Below are 19,650 nucleotides of genomic sequence, written 5' to 3'. Positions count from 1 at the left end.
ATAACTTTCCATCAATTCTGGGCTTCATCGATGGAAATCAATATGTGAATGTTGAAAACAAACTCTATGGTAGGACGGTTCTCTAAACTCTAGGGTGAGTGCTTGCTGGACAGATTAATATTTGCATAAACTTCAAATGTGATTTTCTCCTTCATTTTAATTGCTGTGCATTGGAAATAGGAAAGCAAACTGTTTATCACATTATGTAGCATGCTTTTAATACAGCAACATATATATGCTGTCAACCCTGCTTCAAAGACTGGTAGTCCAGGCTTTTATTCCTCATTTTGTGTTTGTCCATACCCTGACGCATGGCCTCATCTCTTGTGTCCTTCCACTGCTAACTTTTCATTCACTCCTTTTTAGGGTCGAGCCTGCGTCGCATGCGCTTGCGCATGCGTTTTGCTAAGCGAGACGCTTTAGGAATTAAAAAGGGCTCGGAGCCATGTCCACGTCACGTCAGTGTCTTTCATTGGCTCGTGGGTTTGCCTGTTAGAATCTGCTTGATTTCATTAGTGGAAGGCATGCATACGTTATGCCTTTACCGGTGGATACCCCTCCTCGAGCGCATAGACCAAGTACAGAAACCATGCAAGGCTCGCTGTTTTCCGTCCGGCTTGTGGACTACTTGTTCTCTATTTTCCCAGCGCGATCTCGCTTGGCAGAAGTCGAGCGCTTTACATAATATCGACCCTGTTACACAGTTAATTGCACTTTTTCCTGTTACGTACATAATTGCACTTTTGCTGATAGGTTTCATTACGAGTGAAAAGTCCGGTTAGGAGTTTACAACGCTATCAGCTCTAACACGAGCAAACGCGAGACCCGTTGCATTCCAAATGCTTGTTTACTTTTTGGTTAACCACTCCGTGACAGTGCATGTGTTTCCAGCTATCTCTCTTCGCCCCTCTACCGCGTTCCCTGTTGCTCTTGTCTATGTGCTTCTACCCCACGCCCCACCATGTTGTGCTTGCCCTTGAGTGTTTCTCTCCTGCATTTCTTTCTCGCCCGTCTGCTTCTTCCCCTTGTTATGTTGCGATCTTTCTCGCCCATGTAGTGTATTTATCATACTGCCCTCTGTGTTACTCCCGACCTCGTCCTCTGTGACCCTTCCTCACTACACACCCCATATGTGTTGCTTGCACCCCAACAATCCTTGTTGCTTTCCCGACGTGCTTTTGTAAAAAAAAATTGATTTGGCACTAGCTTTTTTTTTTATTTACCAATCCAATTTGGATCCTGTAATAAATAGGAAAACAAAACGGTGCACATTTTCACATTTACGATGTGGTGCACAAATTCACGCTGCAGCTGCATCATAGCACTTTTTTTTTTTTTAAACAAAGGCGAGACCTATTGCCTTTTCCAGTGCTTGTTATCTTAGGCGGCAGGTTCAGACGTGCAACAGAGAACCGCACTGACATAATCTTACAAATTCGGAATAAGACGAATAGGTTTGATATAAATTTGATGTACATTTCTTAAACATATGCAAATGCAACTGCTTCAAACATGCCAAGCTTTAAGAGTGGGAGAACTCACGTTCAGCATCCATACAAACAAGGGAAATGTAATAGTCCCCTAAAAGTGACAATAATCTCGGCGAAACGCAACTAAGAAATATGTGCCAGGCTTTGCACGGTCACTGTTTCTTTGTATGAATCCCATTCAGTCCACTAGCCAATCAGAATGCGACACCCCCCACCCACGCCGCGACCCCCGTTCTCTGTTCAGAGGTCGTCTCTATCAGCCCACTTCCTGCTCGGGAAAGGGCTTGGGGAATGCGACAGGCCTCTTGCGTTTTATTTTCAAGAGAGAAAACTGAGGCATAAAAGTTTCCATTTAAAAATAAAACACTATAAAAAGTTTAATTTCCTGTTCTTGGGCTTGATTTATGAGGCTCATGGGTTACTGTGAAAACGTATAGAGAAGTAGGGAGATGCCCCTGACAGCCTTCCGTCTATGAAGACCTTATAAGTGCAAGTTCCATGAACAGGATAATTTCTGATCTGTGACAGATATACCTCTGCTCATGGTGGGGGATAGGTCTCAGTGGTAATGACTGTGAACAATGCACGGCCTATTCAAAGAAGTTACAAAGATTTACACAATCAGGCAATAGCATTGAAGAGTAACAACTCATAATAACTTAAGGTTGATTCAGTGCTTTAGTACATGAAAAGAAAAGTACTTTAATACACACAAAACAAAATACAGTGAATAAAATAATGCTTAAGACGATTAGACCTCGCTAGCTCTTTCCTCGCCAGAGGTCTGAAGCCGAATACTATTATGGCACTTATGCGCTAAGAGTGACATTTTCTGTTGTTGTTGACTATTATGCCTAATATGGAAGTGTTCTTAATCAGCTTTGCAAGCATGGAACCCAGGTTCATGACCCAGTGACATTTTCCTTCAGGTGAGATGAGTGCAAGTATGATTGTGAGTTGTCATAGTTAGAATAAGGAATAGTCCTCAACAGCGATGTGAGCAACATCACAGTAGCAGGCCCATCAGTCATATTAAGGACACCTTTCCAAGTCTCTCACAGTCAAAAGCATCTTTATATTTTTATTGCCCTGGGATGACATTTAGATGCTATGTGTAAAACCTCTCCAAAAGCATCAAGTGTCTACCCAAAACCTTAGTAAGCAAAATGATGAATTGCAAGGGGAGCAGAAGGCAGTGTCTGGTGCACACTGTCTTAGCAGATTCTCTCCGGAGCCCACTAGAACATGGGCTAGTGGCAGAAGTACCAAACGTGGTTTTGGAGCCAGAAGGCGTCAATCTTCTCAATATGGCACAATACTTGTAAAAAGACCCTGCATCTCAGTAACTGCCCGTTCCTGGATTTTATAGAGCAAGAGGTGCCCACAGGACAGAGTGCATGGACCTTGGCTCCCACTCGAGTCAAGACCAAGCTGCAGACCGCAGTTCAGGGGTTCAAGTGCACATATGTCTCTAACTACTTGAAGGATTTCGGTCCTCTCAATGCTTCTAGACTGTGTGATTTCCTCTTTGATTCACCATTCAAGACGTTGAAGCTAATATGGTTCATAAGGCTCCTGTGGGGAACTCAATGGCATGCTAGTCTTTCCTGCAGTGAAAACGGTGTCAGAGATGACCCAGGCTCATCAACAGATGCGGTAGGCAGCAATTCTTCTCCCCCCCCGGGCCCAAGGCAGTGCTGAGAGTGGTAACAATGAAGTGATGGGAATCCTCATTATTAGCACTGGAAAACCTCATATCCTGGTGTGGCACAGATCTCACATCAACTCCTCACATGTCCTGCGTGCAACTGGGTTCCTGGCTGTATCCTCTCTTGAGGGTGAAGCCCAGCATCTTCTTCCACCACAGGATGAGCTCTCTGAATGCAGGACCGTCCAACAGCAATTCAGTCACCATGCAGATCGGATTTAACCCCAGTCTGAGAGAAAGACAGCAATCAATCAACACTTTCATTCTAGATCAAAGTCTTTTTCAACAGCACTGGGGTGTGGATCCTCCCTTGGTCAAGGAGAAATTCTCCAAAAAGGTTGTGGTCAAAATAGGATGATTGTACAGGGAAAGATGGCCAATATGCTCTCTTGCAATTTTACAATTCTGCTTGATCCTCCCATCATAGGGTGCAGGGACACAATAGCTGTAATGCATGTAGGAGCCCCAGGCAGGAGGATCTTCTCCTCGGTTGGTTTTAAATAGGTTTGGTGGAATGTGTATTTGGTACCAAACAGCAAGTCACATCTCAAAGAGATGAAGGTGGGATAGGGTACAGGAAGAGGTAGAGGAGCTGGGAGTACTCTGGCAGATGTACAGTGGCAAATGAAAAGGTAAAGGTATGGCAATCCCATCAACAGGAAACCAGTACTCTGGGGAAAAGGACAAAAGTAACATAGAGGTATGATCTCCTATGTCAGTGGACGACAGAAGGCATCTCCACTGAAGGAAAAGGGGGGAAAAGGCCTGTTCCTTACTAATGATCGTGTTGCCACCACTGTCAGTTCAACAAAAGCAGAGTTTAGATGACTTTGAAGGAGGCTTGCACTTTTCTACCCCTCTTGAACTCCATCACAGCTGTGTTGTCATAACAATTACACAGGTGGAATCTTCAGTGAGCTCGCATGATTTTGGTGCTCACTGAGGGAAACAAAGAACAGAAACTTTAGGAGATCAGCACCAGGTAGCATGTCTCTTCAAAGCATTGTAGGGGACTTTCTGTCTCCTCACCTCCTATTTGCTGCAGATTAACCCTTACTTTCTGTTCCTTTCACTACTATAAGCACCCATGAGCCTGGGGGTAGCAAGGGCCGTGCCACGTGTAGCAAAAAGCAAGCCAGGAACAGCAGCCGCCACGCCTGGCCTCCCTTAATCAATACCCACGCCAACATGGAGACTGACCAAAACAAAACAAAAAAAACCAACCAACCAATAACATTACAGGAAGATTCAGACAGTTCTCTGGTTCTCTGACAGACTTCTCAGAAATAGTTGAAGAGCAATGCTGATGGCTCACTGCGGTGTAAGGCCATACTGCCACATTAATGGCAGACTGCATGCTACAATAATCCCAGTACCATGACAAAACATGTCTCCAGATGTCACACTTGCTCACTCCACTATTATCTCTTCATTGTAGTAGCTTGGGGCCCGCGTCAGTGTCAGCGCCAAGGACCCCAGAACGGAAAAAGGTTCTAAACACCTGATGAGTGCTCTCAGCCCTCTGACCTCCGGATTCCCTTATCCTGTATTGCAGGAAGCTCTTAGCCCAAGTGGATGTGCCTGGCTAGGCCTGCACAGCCTGATTGCAGCTTCCTGCAATAGAGGGTATTGCACTCAGCGGAGCTGCCAGCTTCCTGAATATTCAGTCATTTCACAACCCGCTACCGAGTTGATGCCCCCAACCCCCGCCGTCGCTTGTTCCAAAGTAGGAACATTGTACTTGACAAATCTCAACACTTTAGTGAGTTGTATCCTATTTTTGTTCCGTATTTTGTTTAACCTTGTTTAATTTCCTACTAACTGCGTAAGTTGTGAAGAAGGCCAATAAGTGAATAATAAAAAGGCGATTCTCTCAATCGTTTGTACAACATACACACAACCTGAAATGTCTTTGTACGTCAATTACGGGTGTTATTATTGAGCAATTCCATGGTACTCTTTTTATGGACCTGATGAAAGGTGGAGGGACTAACCTTTTTACCTGCAACTGAACAACAATCTCGGCAGCAGGCGGTCAACTAGATGTACTCTAAAGTACCCCAACTGCAGTTCACCTATGGTGTCAAGATTAGAAGATTGTGTTACGACTTCTTCATAAGCATGTTTTCAGATCAGTGCATGGGCACACAGAGGCACACTGATCTGCAGCAAGCCCTTTGGGTTTCAGTGTGTGGATCGGTGCATGGTCGCACAGTGGTAGACTGGCCTGCAGCAAACCCTCTGGCTTACAGTGCACAGATCAGTGCATGGTCGCACAGTGGCACACTGACATGCAGAAAGCCCTTTGGTTGACAGTGCACAGACCAATGCATGGTCACACGGTGGCCCATTGGTCTGCAGCAAGTCCTTTGGGTTACAGTGTGTAGATCAGTGCATGGCCACACAATAACACACTGCATAGTTCATTGCATGGTCACACAGTAACACACTGTACAGAGCAGTGTATGGTCGCGAAATGGCACACTGCACTACAGCAAGCCCTCTGGCTTACAGTGCACAGATCAGAGCATGGTCGCATAGTGGCACACTGGCCTGCAGCAAGCCCTTTGGTTGACAGTGCATGTTCACACAGAGGCCCATTGGTCTGCAGCAAGCCCTTTAGGTTACAGTGTGTAGATCAGTGCATGGCCACACAATAACACACTGCATAGATCAGTGCATAGTCGCGAAATGGCACACTGCACTACAGCAAGCCCTCTGGCTTACAGTGCACAGATCAGAGCATGGTCGCATAGTGGCACACTGGCCTGCAACAAGCCCTTTGGTTGACAGTGCACAGATGAGTGCATGGCCACACAGGGGCACACTCACCTGCAGCAAACCCTTTGGGTTGCAGTGCATATATCAGAGCATGGTCACACAGGGAAACACTGGCCTCAGCAAGCACTTTGGGATACGCTGTACAGATTAGAGCATGGTTGCAAAGTGGCACACTAGGCTGCAGCAAGACCTGTGGGTTACTGTGCGCAGATCAATGTATGGACACACAGGAGCACACTAGCCTTCAGCAAGCCGTTTGGGTTACAGTGCACAGATCAGCCCATGGTAACACCATAACAGACTGCATAGATCAGTGCATGGTCACACAGAGGCACAATGGCCTGCAGCAAGCCCTTTGGGTTACAGTGTGTAAATCAGTGCATGGTCACAAAGTAACACACTGAATAGATTAGTGCATGGTCACATAGGGGCCCATTGGTCGCCCGCAAGCCCTTTGGATTACAGGACACAGATCAGAGCATGGTCGCACAGTGGCACACTGGCCTGCAGCAAGCCCTTTGGGTTACAGTGAACTGATCAGTGCATGGCCTACAGTGGCACACTGGTGTGCAGCACACAGTTTGGGTTACAGTGCACAGATCAGTGCATGGTCACGCAGGGGCAAACTAGACTGCAGGAAGTCCTTTGGGTTACAGTGCATAGATCAGCGCATCGTCACACAATGATACACTACATAGATCAGGGCTTGGTCACACAGAGGCACACTGGCCTGCAGCAAGCCCTTTGGATTATAGTGCATAGATCAGTGCATAGCCACACAGGGGCACACTCACATGCAGCAAACCCTTTGGGTTACAGTGCATATATCAGTGCATGGTCACACAGGGGCACAAAGGCCTGCAGCAAGCACTTTGGGTTACAGTGCATCGATCAGTGCATAGCCACACATTGGCGCACTGACCTGCCACAAGCCATCTGGGTTACACTGCACAGAGCAGTGCATGGTCACACAATAACACACAGCATATATCAGTGCATGGTCACACAGTGCCACACTGGCCTGCAGCAAGCAAGCCCTTTGGTTGACAGTGCACAGATCAGTGCATGGTCACACAGGGGCACACTCACCTGCTGCAAACCCTTTGAGTTACAGTGCCTATATCAGTGCACAGTCACACAGGGGCACACTGGCCTGCAGCAAGCTCTTTGGGTTACAGTGTACAGATCAGAGCATGGTCGCAAAGTGGCACACTAGTGGCAGCGAGGCCTGTGGGTTACAGTGCACAGATCAATGCATGGTCACACGGGAGCACACTGGCCTTCAGTAAGCCCTTTGGGTTACAGTGCAGAGATCAGCCCATGGTGACATAATAACAGACTGCATAGATCGGTGCATGGTCAGACAGAGGCACACTGGCCTGCAGCAAGCCCTTTGGGTTAGTGTGTGTAGGTCAGTGCACGGTCACAAAATAACACACTGAATAGATCAGTGCATGGTCACATAGGGGCCCACTGACCGCCAGCAAGCCATTTGGGTTACAGGACACAGATCAGAGCATGGTCGCACAGTGGCACACTGGCTTGCTGCAAGCTCTTTGGGTTACAGTTAACTGATCAGTGCATGGCCTACAGTAGCACACTGGCCTGCAGCACACAGTTTGGGTTACAGTGCACAGATCAGTGCATGGTCACGCAGGGGCAAACTGGACTGCCGAAAGTCCTCTGGGTTACATTGCACAGATCAGTGCATGGTCACGCAGGTGGCAATCCGGCCGGCAGCAAGCCCATTGGGTTACAATTCACGGGTCAGTGCATGGTCACATAGGGATAAACTGGCCTGCACCAAGCCCATTAGGTTACAGTTCATAGATCAGAGCATCATCATGCAATAAAACACAGCATAGCTCAGTGCATGGTCACACAGGGTCACAGTGGCCTGCAGCAAACCCTTTTGGTAACAGTGCACACATCAGCACATGGTCACACAATAACACACTGCATAGATCAGTGCATGGTCACACAGTGGCACACTGACCTGCAGCAAGTTCTTGGGTTACAGTGCACAGATCAGCGCTTGGTCACACAATAACACACTGAATAAATAAATGCATGGTCACACAGGGCACACTGGCCTGCAGCAAGCCCTTTGGGTTACAGTGCACAGATCAGCGCATGGTCACACAATAACATACTGCATAGATCAGTGCATGGTCACACAGTGGAACACTGGCCTGCAGTAATCCCTTTGGGTTACAATGCACAGATCAGCAATGGTCATACAATAACACACCGCATAGATCAGTGTGTGACACTGACCTGCCATAAGCCCTCTGGGTTACAGTGCATGGATCAGTGCATGGTCACAAATTGGAACACTAGTCTGCAGCAAGCCCTCTGGGTTACAGTGTACAGATAAGTGCATGGACACACAGGGACACACTGGCCTGCAGTAATCCTTTTGGGTTACAGTGCACAGATCAGCGCATGTTCACACAATAACACACTGCATAGACCAGCGCATGGTCCCACAATACCACACTGCATAGATCAGTGCATGGTCACACATTGACGCACTGACCTGCCACAAGCCCTCTGGGTTCCAGTGCACAGATCAGCGCATGGTCCCACAATAACACACTGCAGAGGTCACTGCATGGTCACACAGTGGCACACTGGCCTGCAGCAAGCCCTTGGGGTTACAGTGCAGTACAACAAAGAGAAGATAGGTCGAACAGCAGAGTCTTCAAGGACATGAATATTCATGCTTATCTGTTTTCCCTGAGAGATCAGCAACCTAGAATTTCAAAGGAACTCATATACCCTGCTAAAACAACCATAGAAAACCAGACTGCTATTTTTGACGCCTTTGATGTGGGTAGCCTGAACCCTCCATGAGGCTGGACAATATCTGTGGTACGTGAAGACTCTTTTGACCCACAACAGCACAGGTTGCAAGTTATTCAGAGTTTTACAAAAATATGCTCGCGTTTTCTGAGCAGATAATATAATTAACAACTGCATTGGATTAAATGTGATACTATCAGGCGTGGCCCGTCCTTTAGGGAGGAGGGGCCACACACCCCCACCTTTTGGCCCTCCTGAAGAGTGTCTGTCAGGCTGAACAAAGGTCAGCCTGACAGGAACTCTTCATGTTCAGATCAGACAGCCAGGAGCAGACGTGCGCGATTTGTGCAGACTCCTGGCTGCTTGAGCTGAACTTTGCTGGGCTGAAGAGGTCACAGCTCTTGTGGGCGTACCTCCTCGGCTCAGCAAAGGTGCCTCAAGGCCCTCCCACGGGTAACGAGTGAAGCATCACCCATGGACTTCGACCTGGGCGCTTCAGGTTCAAGCCCTGAAGCACCCAGGGTGAGTGTCAATCAGTGACATCTTGCCACAGACAGCGGTGGGGTCAGAAGTCTCACTGACCCCATCCCACTCTGTGACGAAGTTGGAACTGGTGCCTTCCCTCATTGGCTGACCTAAGGTCAGCCAGCGAGGTTAGGCAGCAGTCCCAACTCTCCCGACCGAGGCTGAAGGTAAGTGTGTGTGTGACTGTGTGTGATCTTCGTAAATGAATGTATGGTGCGTGCGTGCATGTTGAATGTTGATGAGTGTTAATGGATGTGCGTGCGTGCGTGTGTGTGTGTGTGAAAGAAAGTGTGCTGCCCGCCCCCCTCCCTCCTGAAACTGCCGGCCGCCACTGGATGCTATGATCGCATAGAACGGGTGGATAAAAATTGTTATGGAATGTTGGAAGCTGTCACTCATTTCTGGGATCTCAGATAAACTTTCACATATTTTTGGTTGTTGTCCTTTATTTTCACTACGAAACTAAGGGGAATATTTACAAGAAAGTGGCGCATCAGTCCCGATGTGCCACTTTTATTGCGTCACCCTTGCTGCACCCAATGACACCATGGTTGCGTCGTATTTATAATATGGTGCGCCATGGAAGTTGTTAGGGCAATAGTGTCCAAATTTTGGACGCTATTGTGGCTCTTTACTGAACTAGCGTCAACATTTTTTATGATAGTGCTGCAGAGGAGAGGGAGGTCCATTGATTAAAATGGGTGCATAATTTTAACACCAGCTTCGAGCAGGCATTAAAAATGAATGAAAAAATGGCCCAGTGAAATGCTATAAATTTCCCTGCGCCACTTTTTCAGGTCACCCTGCTTCGGAACCCCTCTTTGCATACATTATGCCTGGCACATGCATAATATGGCACAAGGGTTTACAAATTGGTGCAATGTAAGCATTACACCACTTTATAAATACGGCACAGGAGGAAGACCACCTTTACACCACCTTAGCGTAAAACCAAAATTACGCTAGGGTGGCAAAAGGTGGTGCTAGAGGCTTGTAAACATGCCCCTAAGTGTTTCAATGAATCATGCAACATATCATAGGTAGGTTATACAATTCGTAGCTTTATGGCCAAACATTAGAAAGTCAAAACATGTTTTCTACATTACCGTATAATTGCCACCCGAGACCCTAAGGCACAAATAAGAAACCAAATACCTCTTTATAGGACGTTTTCGGAACCATCTACTTTTTTCAGCAGATATGAAAATAAGTAATGCACATGAGGTGTCTTTAGATCACAGCTCCCTCAGTCCCCGGGGCAAAACCAGCACAGTGGGGCCCTGTATGTAATACTCTCTGGATCACACGGATATTAAAGGGACAAAGCAATCCAAAGATGTCAAGTGCTTAATTTGTGCCAGTGGTTGCAGGTGGTGGGCACTGGCACTCATATTTAGGGATAAGGGCTAATTGTTCACCATCAACCTTTAACCCAGTGCTGGAGAAAGGAAAAAAAGGGAGTAAGGAGGAAAATAGAAGGATAGGAAAACAATGATTACAAGGTGAAAGCAGGGGTGAAAACCTGCACGAGTGAGATGCAGGAAGTGGAGGGTGGTGGAAGAAAGACTCACAAGTTGGATTCAAGACAAGACTACTCTGGTATTCATCAACCACATCATTCTGCTGAGCTGCCGACGGGATCCTGAGAAAAACGCACATTTTAATGCTTTTTTTTTTTTTTTTTAGCATTGACTGACATTTACATTCTTTTGAATGTAGAATTCCCGAAAGGACTAAAGAAATTTGAGACAACATTGTGGTTTTGCTGATATTATAAAATTCTTGTACATCGCTTGAGCCAATAAAATAAAGTCCAACGAATCTTAATATTGCACTTCATTGGATAAACACAGTAACAACCAATCAATATGACAATAAATCAATGTAAAAGTCCAATTTTTATAGCCAAATGTTTTAAAATGGTGTTGCCTACTTTAAGAGTCAGCAGCATAATGCAACATTATGGGGGCCCCTGCAGATTATAATCAGGGGCCCTTGAATCTCCCCTATCTCATATACATATTCATTGGGCTTGGGCCCTGAAAACTTGCCCCATCCTCACCCACACTCAGGGGTGCACCTTGGTCAGTATGATTGTTGGGGGGAACAGGCTTCTGATTTGCTGACAATCAACCTGGTATATAATGTTTAAATATATTATACAACAAGCAGGGTGCATGAGAGAGGCAGTGGAAACGGAGACAAATGCGGATTGATAGGAATATTTAGAGAGAAAACACAATATTTGGTAAAATATCCATGGTTTTTGAGGACTTTCAAGGCAGAGAGTGAGAGAGTGTTTGTATGTTTTTGTCTGGGTATGTAAAAATTCCTGTTGAAATCCAACAGACATCTCAAAATACCCGACTGAAAACACCTGTACCCAATTATTTATCAGATTTATTAGGGGGGTGTAATGCCCCAAACACCCCCTCAAGCTACGCCTCTGCTTATGCTGCAGGGGCCTGTACTATGCCCACAGTAACAGAACAACAAGGCCCACAGGTGTTTTTGAAATCAAAGCGGAGCAGACTGTTCTTGTTTAGATGGTTAGATTACATTTATGGACTCGGTTTTGAGCACAAACCTGTGACAATGCATGCTCTGCATTCACTCTTGCTTGCAAGACTCTATTATTTACAAAAAGGGCTTGGAGCCCATCCACTGCTTACTGTTTGTTGGCTTCAGTGTCACTCTATTTTGTTTCCTCCTAATTGCCCAGCACAGATCAAGCGTCACTTCATTTCCTTTCTGTGGAGCATGAACCAAGCATAGATTGACTCAACTTATTTTGTGCCCATCCACTGCTCAGGCTGTGATAGAGGTCTTAATCGGCCTTTTTTTATAATTCATTTTCCATGTTCAATGCTCTGCAGTTGTGCTTTTAAGCTTATTACAGTTACAGCAGTGTGTGCAAGTGCAGAAACTGCATTGGGCCTTTACCTGAGGACAGGCACTGGGCTCCAAGTATTTATGCATGGATGACCATGAAATACCTGCTGATTATCCCCTGGAAATAAATAAGTGGATTATGCATAGACACTTTATACATGGGTACTTTGACTGGTTATACAGACTGTTTTCATTGTTACATTGGTAGTGAATGTGTAGGGACATCGTATACAAAATGCATAGCGACATTCTGAAATTCATAAGGAGAGATAAATACATAGGCACACTGTAAAGAATGACACCATTGCTACATGCACTTTTACAGCTGATTAAGTACTAGCCTGACAACATTACATTTGCATAACTGTATGCTGAATTATGTTCTAGTTGATATGTTGGTTATGCATCACTTGTTCATAGGACCACCATAATTTATTTAATACATTTCTATAGCATTATGTTAGCTTCCACGGAGCAGCAGATGCTAAGCCATGTGCATATGTGTATTTTTACGTATTTGATTGATTCACAACTGCATGGTGCTCATGAATTCATGTCTATAGCATAGCTTTTGCCATTTACACCTCTAAGTGCATTCTCTTGTATGAGTATTAAGATTGCACTTTCAATACCTATCATGAAGCCTAAAGTGCTTAACGAATAGGTAATATTATTAGGTAGCATCATTGTATCACCATGAATGATGAAGGGTGAATCGGTCCAGCAACTGAGATAGTTTCTATTTAGCTTTAGACTGTTGAAGGTGATGGATCTGGGTCTCACTTCCCTCAAAAAGGTCACTATTTGTGTTTTTAGCCTCATTGTTGCAACCAGGCTTCACTGCTCACCTCAAAAAATGTCTATTCCTCCCCATCACATAATATGATCAATGGGAGAAACTAAGTGCCAGATGTACGAAGAAGCAAGTTTGCATTTCCTAAATAGTGATGCCATAGAAATCGCTATTTAGGAAATGCAAAATGATATGTATCAAAATCCTGGTTTCCTAAAAGTGATTCCTACCAAGTAGGAATCACTATTAGGAAATCACAATTAAGAATTCCTATGCCATTTGTGTCAATGGGCCAGTTTTGCATTTCCAAAATAGCGATTTTGGAAATGCAAAAACAAGAAGGGTATGGGCAAAAGGCACCCTCTGATGCACCCCGAAAATAGTGGTGCACATGTAGAACACACATATGCCCTAGGGGCAGGTGAGAGCTTTGTTGAACTTTATAAAAAAAAACATCTTTGGGTGCTTTTAAATTGCACATGGTTACCATCGACTTGAAGTAGCTTGTAATTGCATTTCCTGAATGCCCAATTTGCATTAAAGAAATGCTTAGGATACCTGATTAGGAATCGCAAATATTTAATCCCTATTTGCGATTTCCTATTTAGAGGATCACAAATTGCAATATCTACTGGGTAAAAAAACAAAAAAAAATCTCAATTTGCGATTCGCTAATGGGCTTTGAACATCTCAAATGCCCATTTAGCATTTCATAACAGACTGAAATAGCAATTTGGACTGTTAAGAAATGCTAAATAGCTTTGTACATCTGGCCTGTAGATTGTAAAGCAGGCCACCTGGGTCCAGAATCTACAGTTTAGCCACTAGATAACATCATGATTTGCCCGCCCTTTTCCTTTCCTCAAATCTACCCAGCTCCCATGCAGACACTTCACGGCGCTACCAAGGATCTATAACGATGCAGTGTTTGGACGCTCATTATTGTGACATTAAGGGTTGGAGACACTATCTAGGTCACTTTAAAATACGTGCTTGTGATTATGCAGGGTTTTGAGCTCAGCATCCAGCAGTAAACCATGCTACTTATTTTGCAGTGTAGGTTAGCCTAAATGGTCATTTTTCAATGAAAAAACACAGACAGTCCCATCCGTGAAGGAACCCTGACTAGTGTAATGAAAAAAGCAAATTTCATATAAAAGCCAAAATTAAAGAAACAAGCGATGGTGAAACCAATAGGGCTTATCTATGCAAGTTCAATTGGCTTTATCAATATTTTTTTAGGCAAAACCTTGACTAAGCCAATAGATCTCGCATAGGCAACACCTATTGTGTTGCCAGTGCTCGTTTTCGCAGGCAATGAGATTTATATATTGTGTATAATGGTTAAATAGCTGGCAGTAGCGGCTGGTGAGGTTTGAAAGAGGTGGGGCCACTAAATACACATTTGTAAACTGTGCACAGTGGTTGGTGAAGAAAAAAATATGAAATCTAAGACAGCCTTAAATCTGTTGTTCAATGTTGTACTTGTAGATTTCAAAAGGCATTTTCTCAAGCTGCCCGTTTAATGCTCTGCATCTTGATTACGTTCTTAATTACAGACCGGGACCCCTGTCAGTTATATCTGTATTTTAGTAATAAGTACAGGCCACATACTTGTCGCCAATGCTGGGGATGAATTGCACACAGCTCAGCTATCAGCACAGACTTCCTATATGTTCACGTTCAGAGTGCCCCAGCAGAGCATAATTAAAGACAACATGACCAAATATTTTGGGCTTTAAAATAAAGCAGCACCATAACTATGCTCTTCCTGCCCTCACATAGCCCTGACTCTCCTGTGCCCGAGACTGGAGGTTGCTTTTTAGCCAAAAAGTCCAATGCCGACATAGCTCTTATGACTTTTACTATATTAAATACCATGAGAGCTGTGCTGGGATTGGATGGACAAGGCAAAAACATTGCCCCCGTGAAGAAATAGAGGAATGAATTAGCTGGCCACCTCCTTCACACGAGGCAGAGTGGATTTGGACTGAGAAGCCTGTAGTGCGCATGACAGGCTGGCCGAGTCGAGAGACCAGCCAGTCTGTCATGCACACTTTAAATGACTTTAATTACACAGCACCGAAGCTCTCCGTGGCAACACTCAGGCTCCTCCCCCTCCCTGTTGGCATGTGACATCAGTGAAAGCAAATGCACCCGAGCCCAGGTCCGAAACGAAGCCGCACCAAATATGAACTTAATCAACTAACAGAAAATAATTCAAACAAATGTATTTTCAAAGGGGCATGGATGGCTCAAAGTAGTGGGGACTAGGCTCTTCTGCTCCTATAGAGGAACCACCACTGATAACTGCCACACTAGACCACATCTCCTCACTAGGACAGTGTTTGCGATCTAATGATGCATGTTCCCACAGTGGACATGCAGAATACTCATAGGTCTATGTTTCAGCTGAGAGTGGTGAGTCCCTCCTCGAAGGAGGTGTGCAACGTAGATATGGGTGGACAGCTCCTTGATAGGTTTTTAGGATAACCATGAGTATATAAGTGAGCACCATTTAGTCACTATATGTGTGTAGTTTATGTGGTTACCTTGAAACACTGACTTGGATTCAGCCCTCTTGGATTTCTGTTGCCTCGTCAAAGAGGAGTCCAAGTCTGGTTTAGCTAACAAAGAACCCTGAAGTTACACTATAAGAAACAATAATGGTGCACACCAGCCTTTCATATTTTTCTCCCTCTTGGAAGATAAAATAATGTATTTTAACAGAGTCAGAGGGAACGTTTGAGGCTCATGTGTGACTTCTGCACCCTAGTTTTCCTCCCAGACCGCGCATCTAGCACCCACAGGCCCGTCCTACTAATAGGCGCTTGCTAGTACATCTCTTCCCTCTGGCTGAATAACTCAAGGACCTCTTTTCTTTCTCTTTCTTCCAGAGTTTTGAGCAACAACAAGATCACGGTGCTAAGGAATGCATCCTTCCTCGGCCTGCAGGCCCTCGAGAAGCTGTAAGTACCCATTGTGCCCTGATGAGCTGAACTGTAATGAGGGGGAATTGTCATTTTAACGAAATGGACTGCTACAAGTACATACATTAGAGGTGGGGGTAGGGGACTCAGGCCAGCATTTGTGGAAAAATACTGTGATTCTTAGAAATTAGTCTTTTTTTTTTCACTGCTGAACGTTGTCTCTTACTCTTTGCCTCTCAAGTACATAACCATTGTGCATCTGGATTGGTCTACAGCTTCCACACTGTGGTCCTAGAGGCAATGACTGTTAATATGTATGGAACATAAGCCTTTGTGCAAATCATTATTTTTGTGCACTGCTAGGCAAGAAGCAAATTATGCAGTGGTGTGGCGGTTTAATTTGTACTTGCAGTTTATTTTGCCATCTCAATTTCTGTAATTAGCAAAGTCACAGGGTTTGGGATCACAAAATGGATTTTTGTTATGTATTAAAATCATTTTCAGGCTTTGAGAAACCTGTCCAACTTAGAAAACTGATTAACAACGCATACCAAATCACAATTACGAAGGGGTGGGAAAGTGACATCTCTTCCTAATTTATTTTTTGGTACAGCACGTGTGAATGGTTTATGATTGCTTTGACAAACCAATGATGAGTTACCTGCAACTCAAAGGTGGTGGTAATTGATTCACAATGACAAAGATGTCCGCTGGAGACACCTTCCTCTTTATGGAAGGTATTGGTAGCCTTCCCTTCTTGATCTGAGATGTTTCCTAAAGAGGAAACTTTCTTTTAATACCAACACCTGTTTCTTTAAGGTACAGAGGATTCTCTTCAAAAACGTTTTCCATTTAGGAATGCAGACAGGGATGTGATCTGCTATTCTTTCAGGCCACCATTCTTTGTTTTGTATGCAATCGCAGGGGGTGCAAATAGCAACCTGACTAATTAATTTCTTTGTGAGGTATTTCTATGACCCCCACGACTGGGGCCGTATTTGTGTCTGACCTCTTCCGTGCCTTTATGCCCCCAGAACAAATCCTGTAGTCATGAGTTAGGCTACCACATGTATCCAGACGATATTCAGACGACATACAGATGAGTCTCAAACTAGAATTTAGCATTTGACCCATGGTGGCAAATCTATTTGAAGGGATGTTAGCACTGGAAAATAATTAGTGATAACTGAACATCCCTAAGACTAGTATTGTGAGAAACCTCATTTCTTTATTGAAATTAATTGAAAATGACGTGGAATTCTCTGAACTGTACCAACAGGTATCTTGCATATAAAATGTGTGCAAGAACATACTTAACCTCTAGTATTCACTTGAGATACTGGCAGGAAATAATTAGTCTCTTTCTGCCAGTTCTTATATCCTTGTGAGAAATGTTCATCTAATCCCCGTTTCCCGCAGGCAAAATCCTGCAAAATGTTTAACCTGCACAATTTGCAAGATATTGCATGCACAAAATATAATACCTGGGCTTACAGAATGCATATATAATACCTGAGGGACATTCATTTCTTCCTTTCAGTTGGATGTATTCCATAGGCCTATCCTCAACTCCATTTCCAAGAAAATTTAACCTGTGTCAATTATCTTTCTTTCTTTCTTTTCCTCAAGTGAACTGAGTCACTAAGAATTAATTAATTTACACCCCACTGCTCCTATAAATACTTGCCCTGGTCCCTAATGTGTTGATATAATGCTTGAACTATTGCAACAACTTGCAAACTCGCAGGGGTTCAGAACCAGGCTGCCCAGGTCAAAGTGGACCTAGCATGCAATAATTAAATCCCATTTAGCTTTATGCCACTATGCTTGTTCACAATTAGTAATTTACAAATCCCTAAATGGTTATACCCCGTGTTTCTTTCCAGCCACTTTCTGGCTTCTGAAAGGTTACCAGCCATCCATTCTGCTAATCTAAACATGTTCAACAACATATCACTCTTTGCATTAGTATCCACCTCTGAAACACCTCCCCTGCTCTTGAGACTTGATATGTATTTCTTAAAGGTCCTCAGGGATCTTAAATTTGCCACTTCCATTCACCCTACAGCCTAACTGCATCAATCTTGACCTGTTAATCTCAGTCATGACATCTATTTGTCATGCTGTGTTGCTTGAATATTAGTAAATCTGAGCCCTATTGTATTAGTAAGGAGCACCTGCTCTTGGCATGTGTTTCTGATGGTCCCTGAGCCCATATTCTCCAGAAATTATAGGCAAGTGGCCTTTTGTCTGCCAGAGGAGCTTCCTCTTGTTCTGACAATTCCCAAGACACAGCCATTCGAAAAAGTAATTCATTTTTATGATGCTCCTGTTGGTAAAGTCAATTTTGGTGGCTATGGCGACAACGAAGAGTATTGTTGAATTAGAAGCTAGCTTCCATTCTTTGTCTCAGCCCTTCTTTTTGCCCTAAACTGAACTCCACCATGGACAGAGTACAGGAAATCATTACTTCTTCTGTCCTGTTTCAGAGAAAAAACAAGATTGGCATTGTCTAGCTCTCATAATAGTGATGCTGAGCAATCTTGAAGGTCAATATGGTTCCACAAATCATATAGGCTATAGTCTATTTGTGACATTTGAGGCATCGGGTCAGGGCAGTCCTCATCCTCTCCTCCCCCAGTAAATTTATAAGATCCTCTGCTGATTTAGCCTATTCAGTAATCAGATCCCTTGACCAGAGAGATTATGGGATTTAGAGACAATCGGAGACAATCTACCAGAAGGATGGTAATATCTCAGTCAGTAGTACAGGACATATTTGACTGCCACACACCCACATATCTATGTTAGATATTACTTTCTTCGGACAGATTACAACAGATCCTTACTGTTTAGGAAAGAAGTGCTAAACATTTTTCTTTATATGATTAACATTTTGAATTCTCAATAAAATAATCACTGGGTGTAGCAGTGTGGGTGTGATGAGTTTCAGCCCAAAGGCTTGTGGAGTACCTTCATAATACCTGATTAATAATGACCTGGTCAAGGCAGACGGATGTGTAGTTAATGTCTTACAGCCCAATTAATTCTCATCCAACCCTTACACCAAGGCCACCGCCCCCCCCCCCCCCCCCCCAGCACTGCTTCTTTCTGGCTGGCTTTTAGATTGATAATACAGGAAGATTCTCTATTCCAGTGCACTTTTTCGAACAGCAGCTGAGTGGGTGGGGCAAGAAATCTGTCTCAGAAGTGGGATTCACCTACTACTAAGGACTGTGACGAGAAAGAGTAAGACTGAGAAATACAGATTATTGTAAAGTAATCTAGCCTATAACCAGACTCTAGGTCAACCATGGGAAATGTATATTCTTACATTTCTGCATCCATTCTGCCTCCAACATATAACTATGCACTCCATTGACTCTGCTGGTAAGTAAGCTCCTTCTCTGTTTTAAAGAGGAAGATTTCCATTTAATTTGCAGAAATCCACCATTGTAATCAATGAACCGGTAGGATGCATGAACAATCAGTATTCGTTTTTTAAACAGAAGAAATCTGTCTTTCTGTGCTGTGTAGTGTAAAATGACCCATATGTGGAGGGTGTCCTCTATGTATGGAAGCCAAGAACAGAATATTGAAAATAAAATATTGACAGGTAAGAAAGTCTAGATTTTCTAAACCAAAGTCGACATATATGTACCTACATAGTACATATATCTTCAAACTAGATATATGTGGAGCTAGAAATGGTAACTCTATACTTTC

General features: G+C 44.1%; 1 protein-coding gene across 1 annotated transcript in view; it reads left to right on the top strand.

The window, feature by feature from the left end:
* The window catches only part of ADGRA2 (adhesion G protein-coupled receptor A2), a 402,513-nt gene that overhangs the window by 176,242 nt on the left and 206,621 nt on the right, over nucleotides 1-19,650 (top strand). Inside the window, exon 2 of the mRNA XM_069213453.1 lies at nucleotides 15,892-15,963. Coding sequence (XP_069069554.1) covers nucleotides 15,892-15,963 — 72 coding nt within the window. The remainder of the gene's footprint in view (nucleotides 1-15,891; nucleotides 15,964-19,650) is intronic.

The sequence above is a fragment of the Pleurodeles waltl genome, chromosome 11 (assembly GCF_031143425.1).
Source record: "Pleurodeles waltl isolate 20211129_DDA chromosome 11, aPleWal1.hap1.20221129, whole genome shotgun sequence".
Classification (NCBI taxonomy): Eukaryota; Metazoa; Chordata; class Amphibia; order Caudata; family Salamandridae; genus Pleurodeles; species Pleurodeles waltl.
The sequence above is the reverse complement of the archived record's forward strand: the minus strand, read 5'-3'. Positions and strand labels throughout refer to the sequence as shown.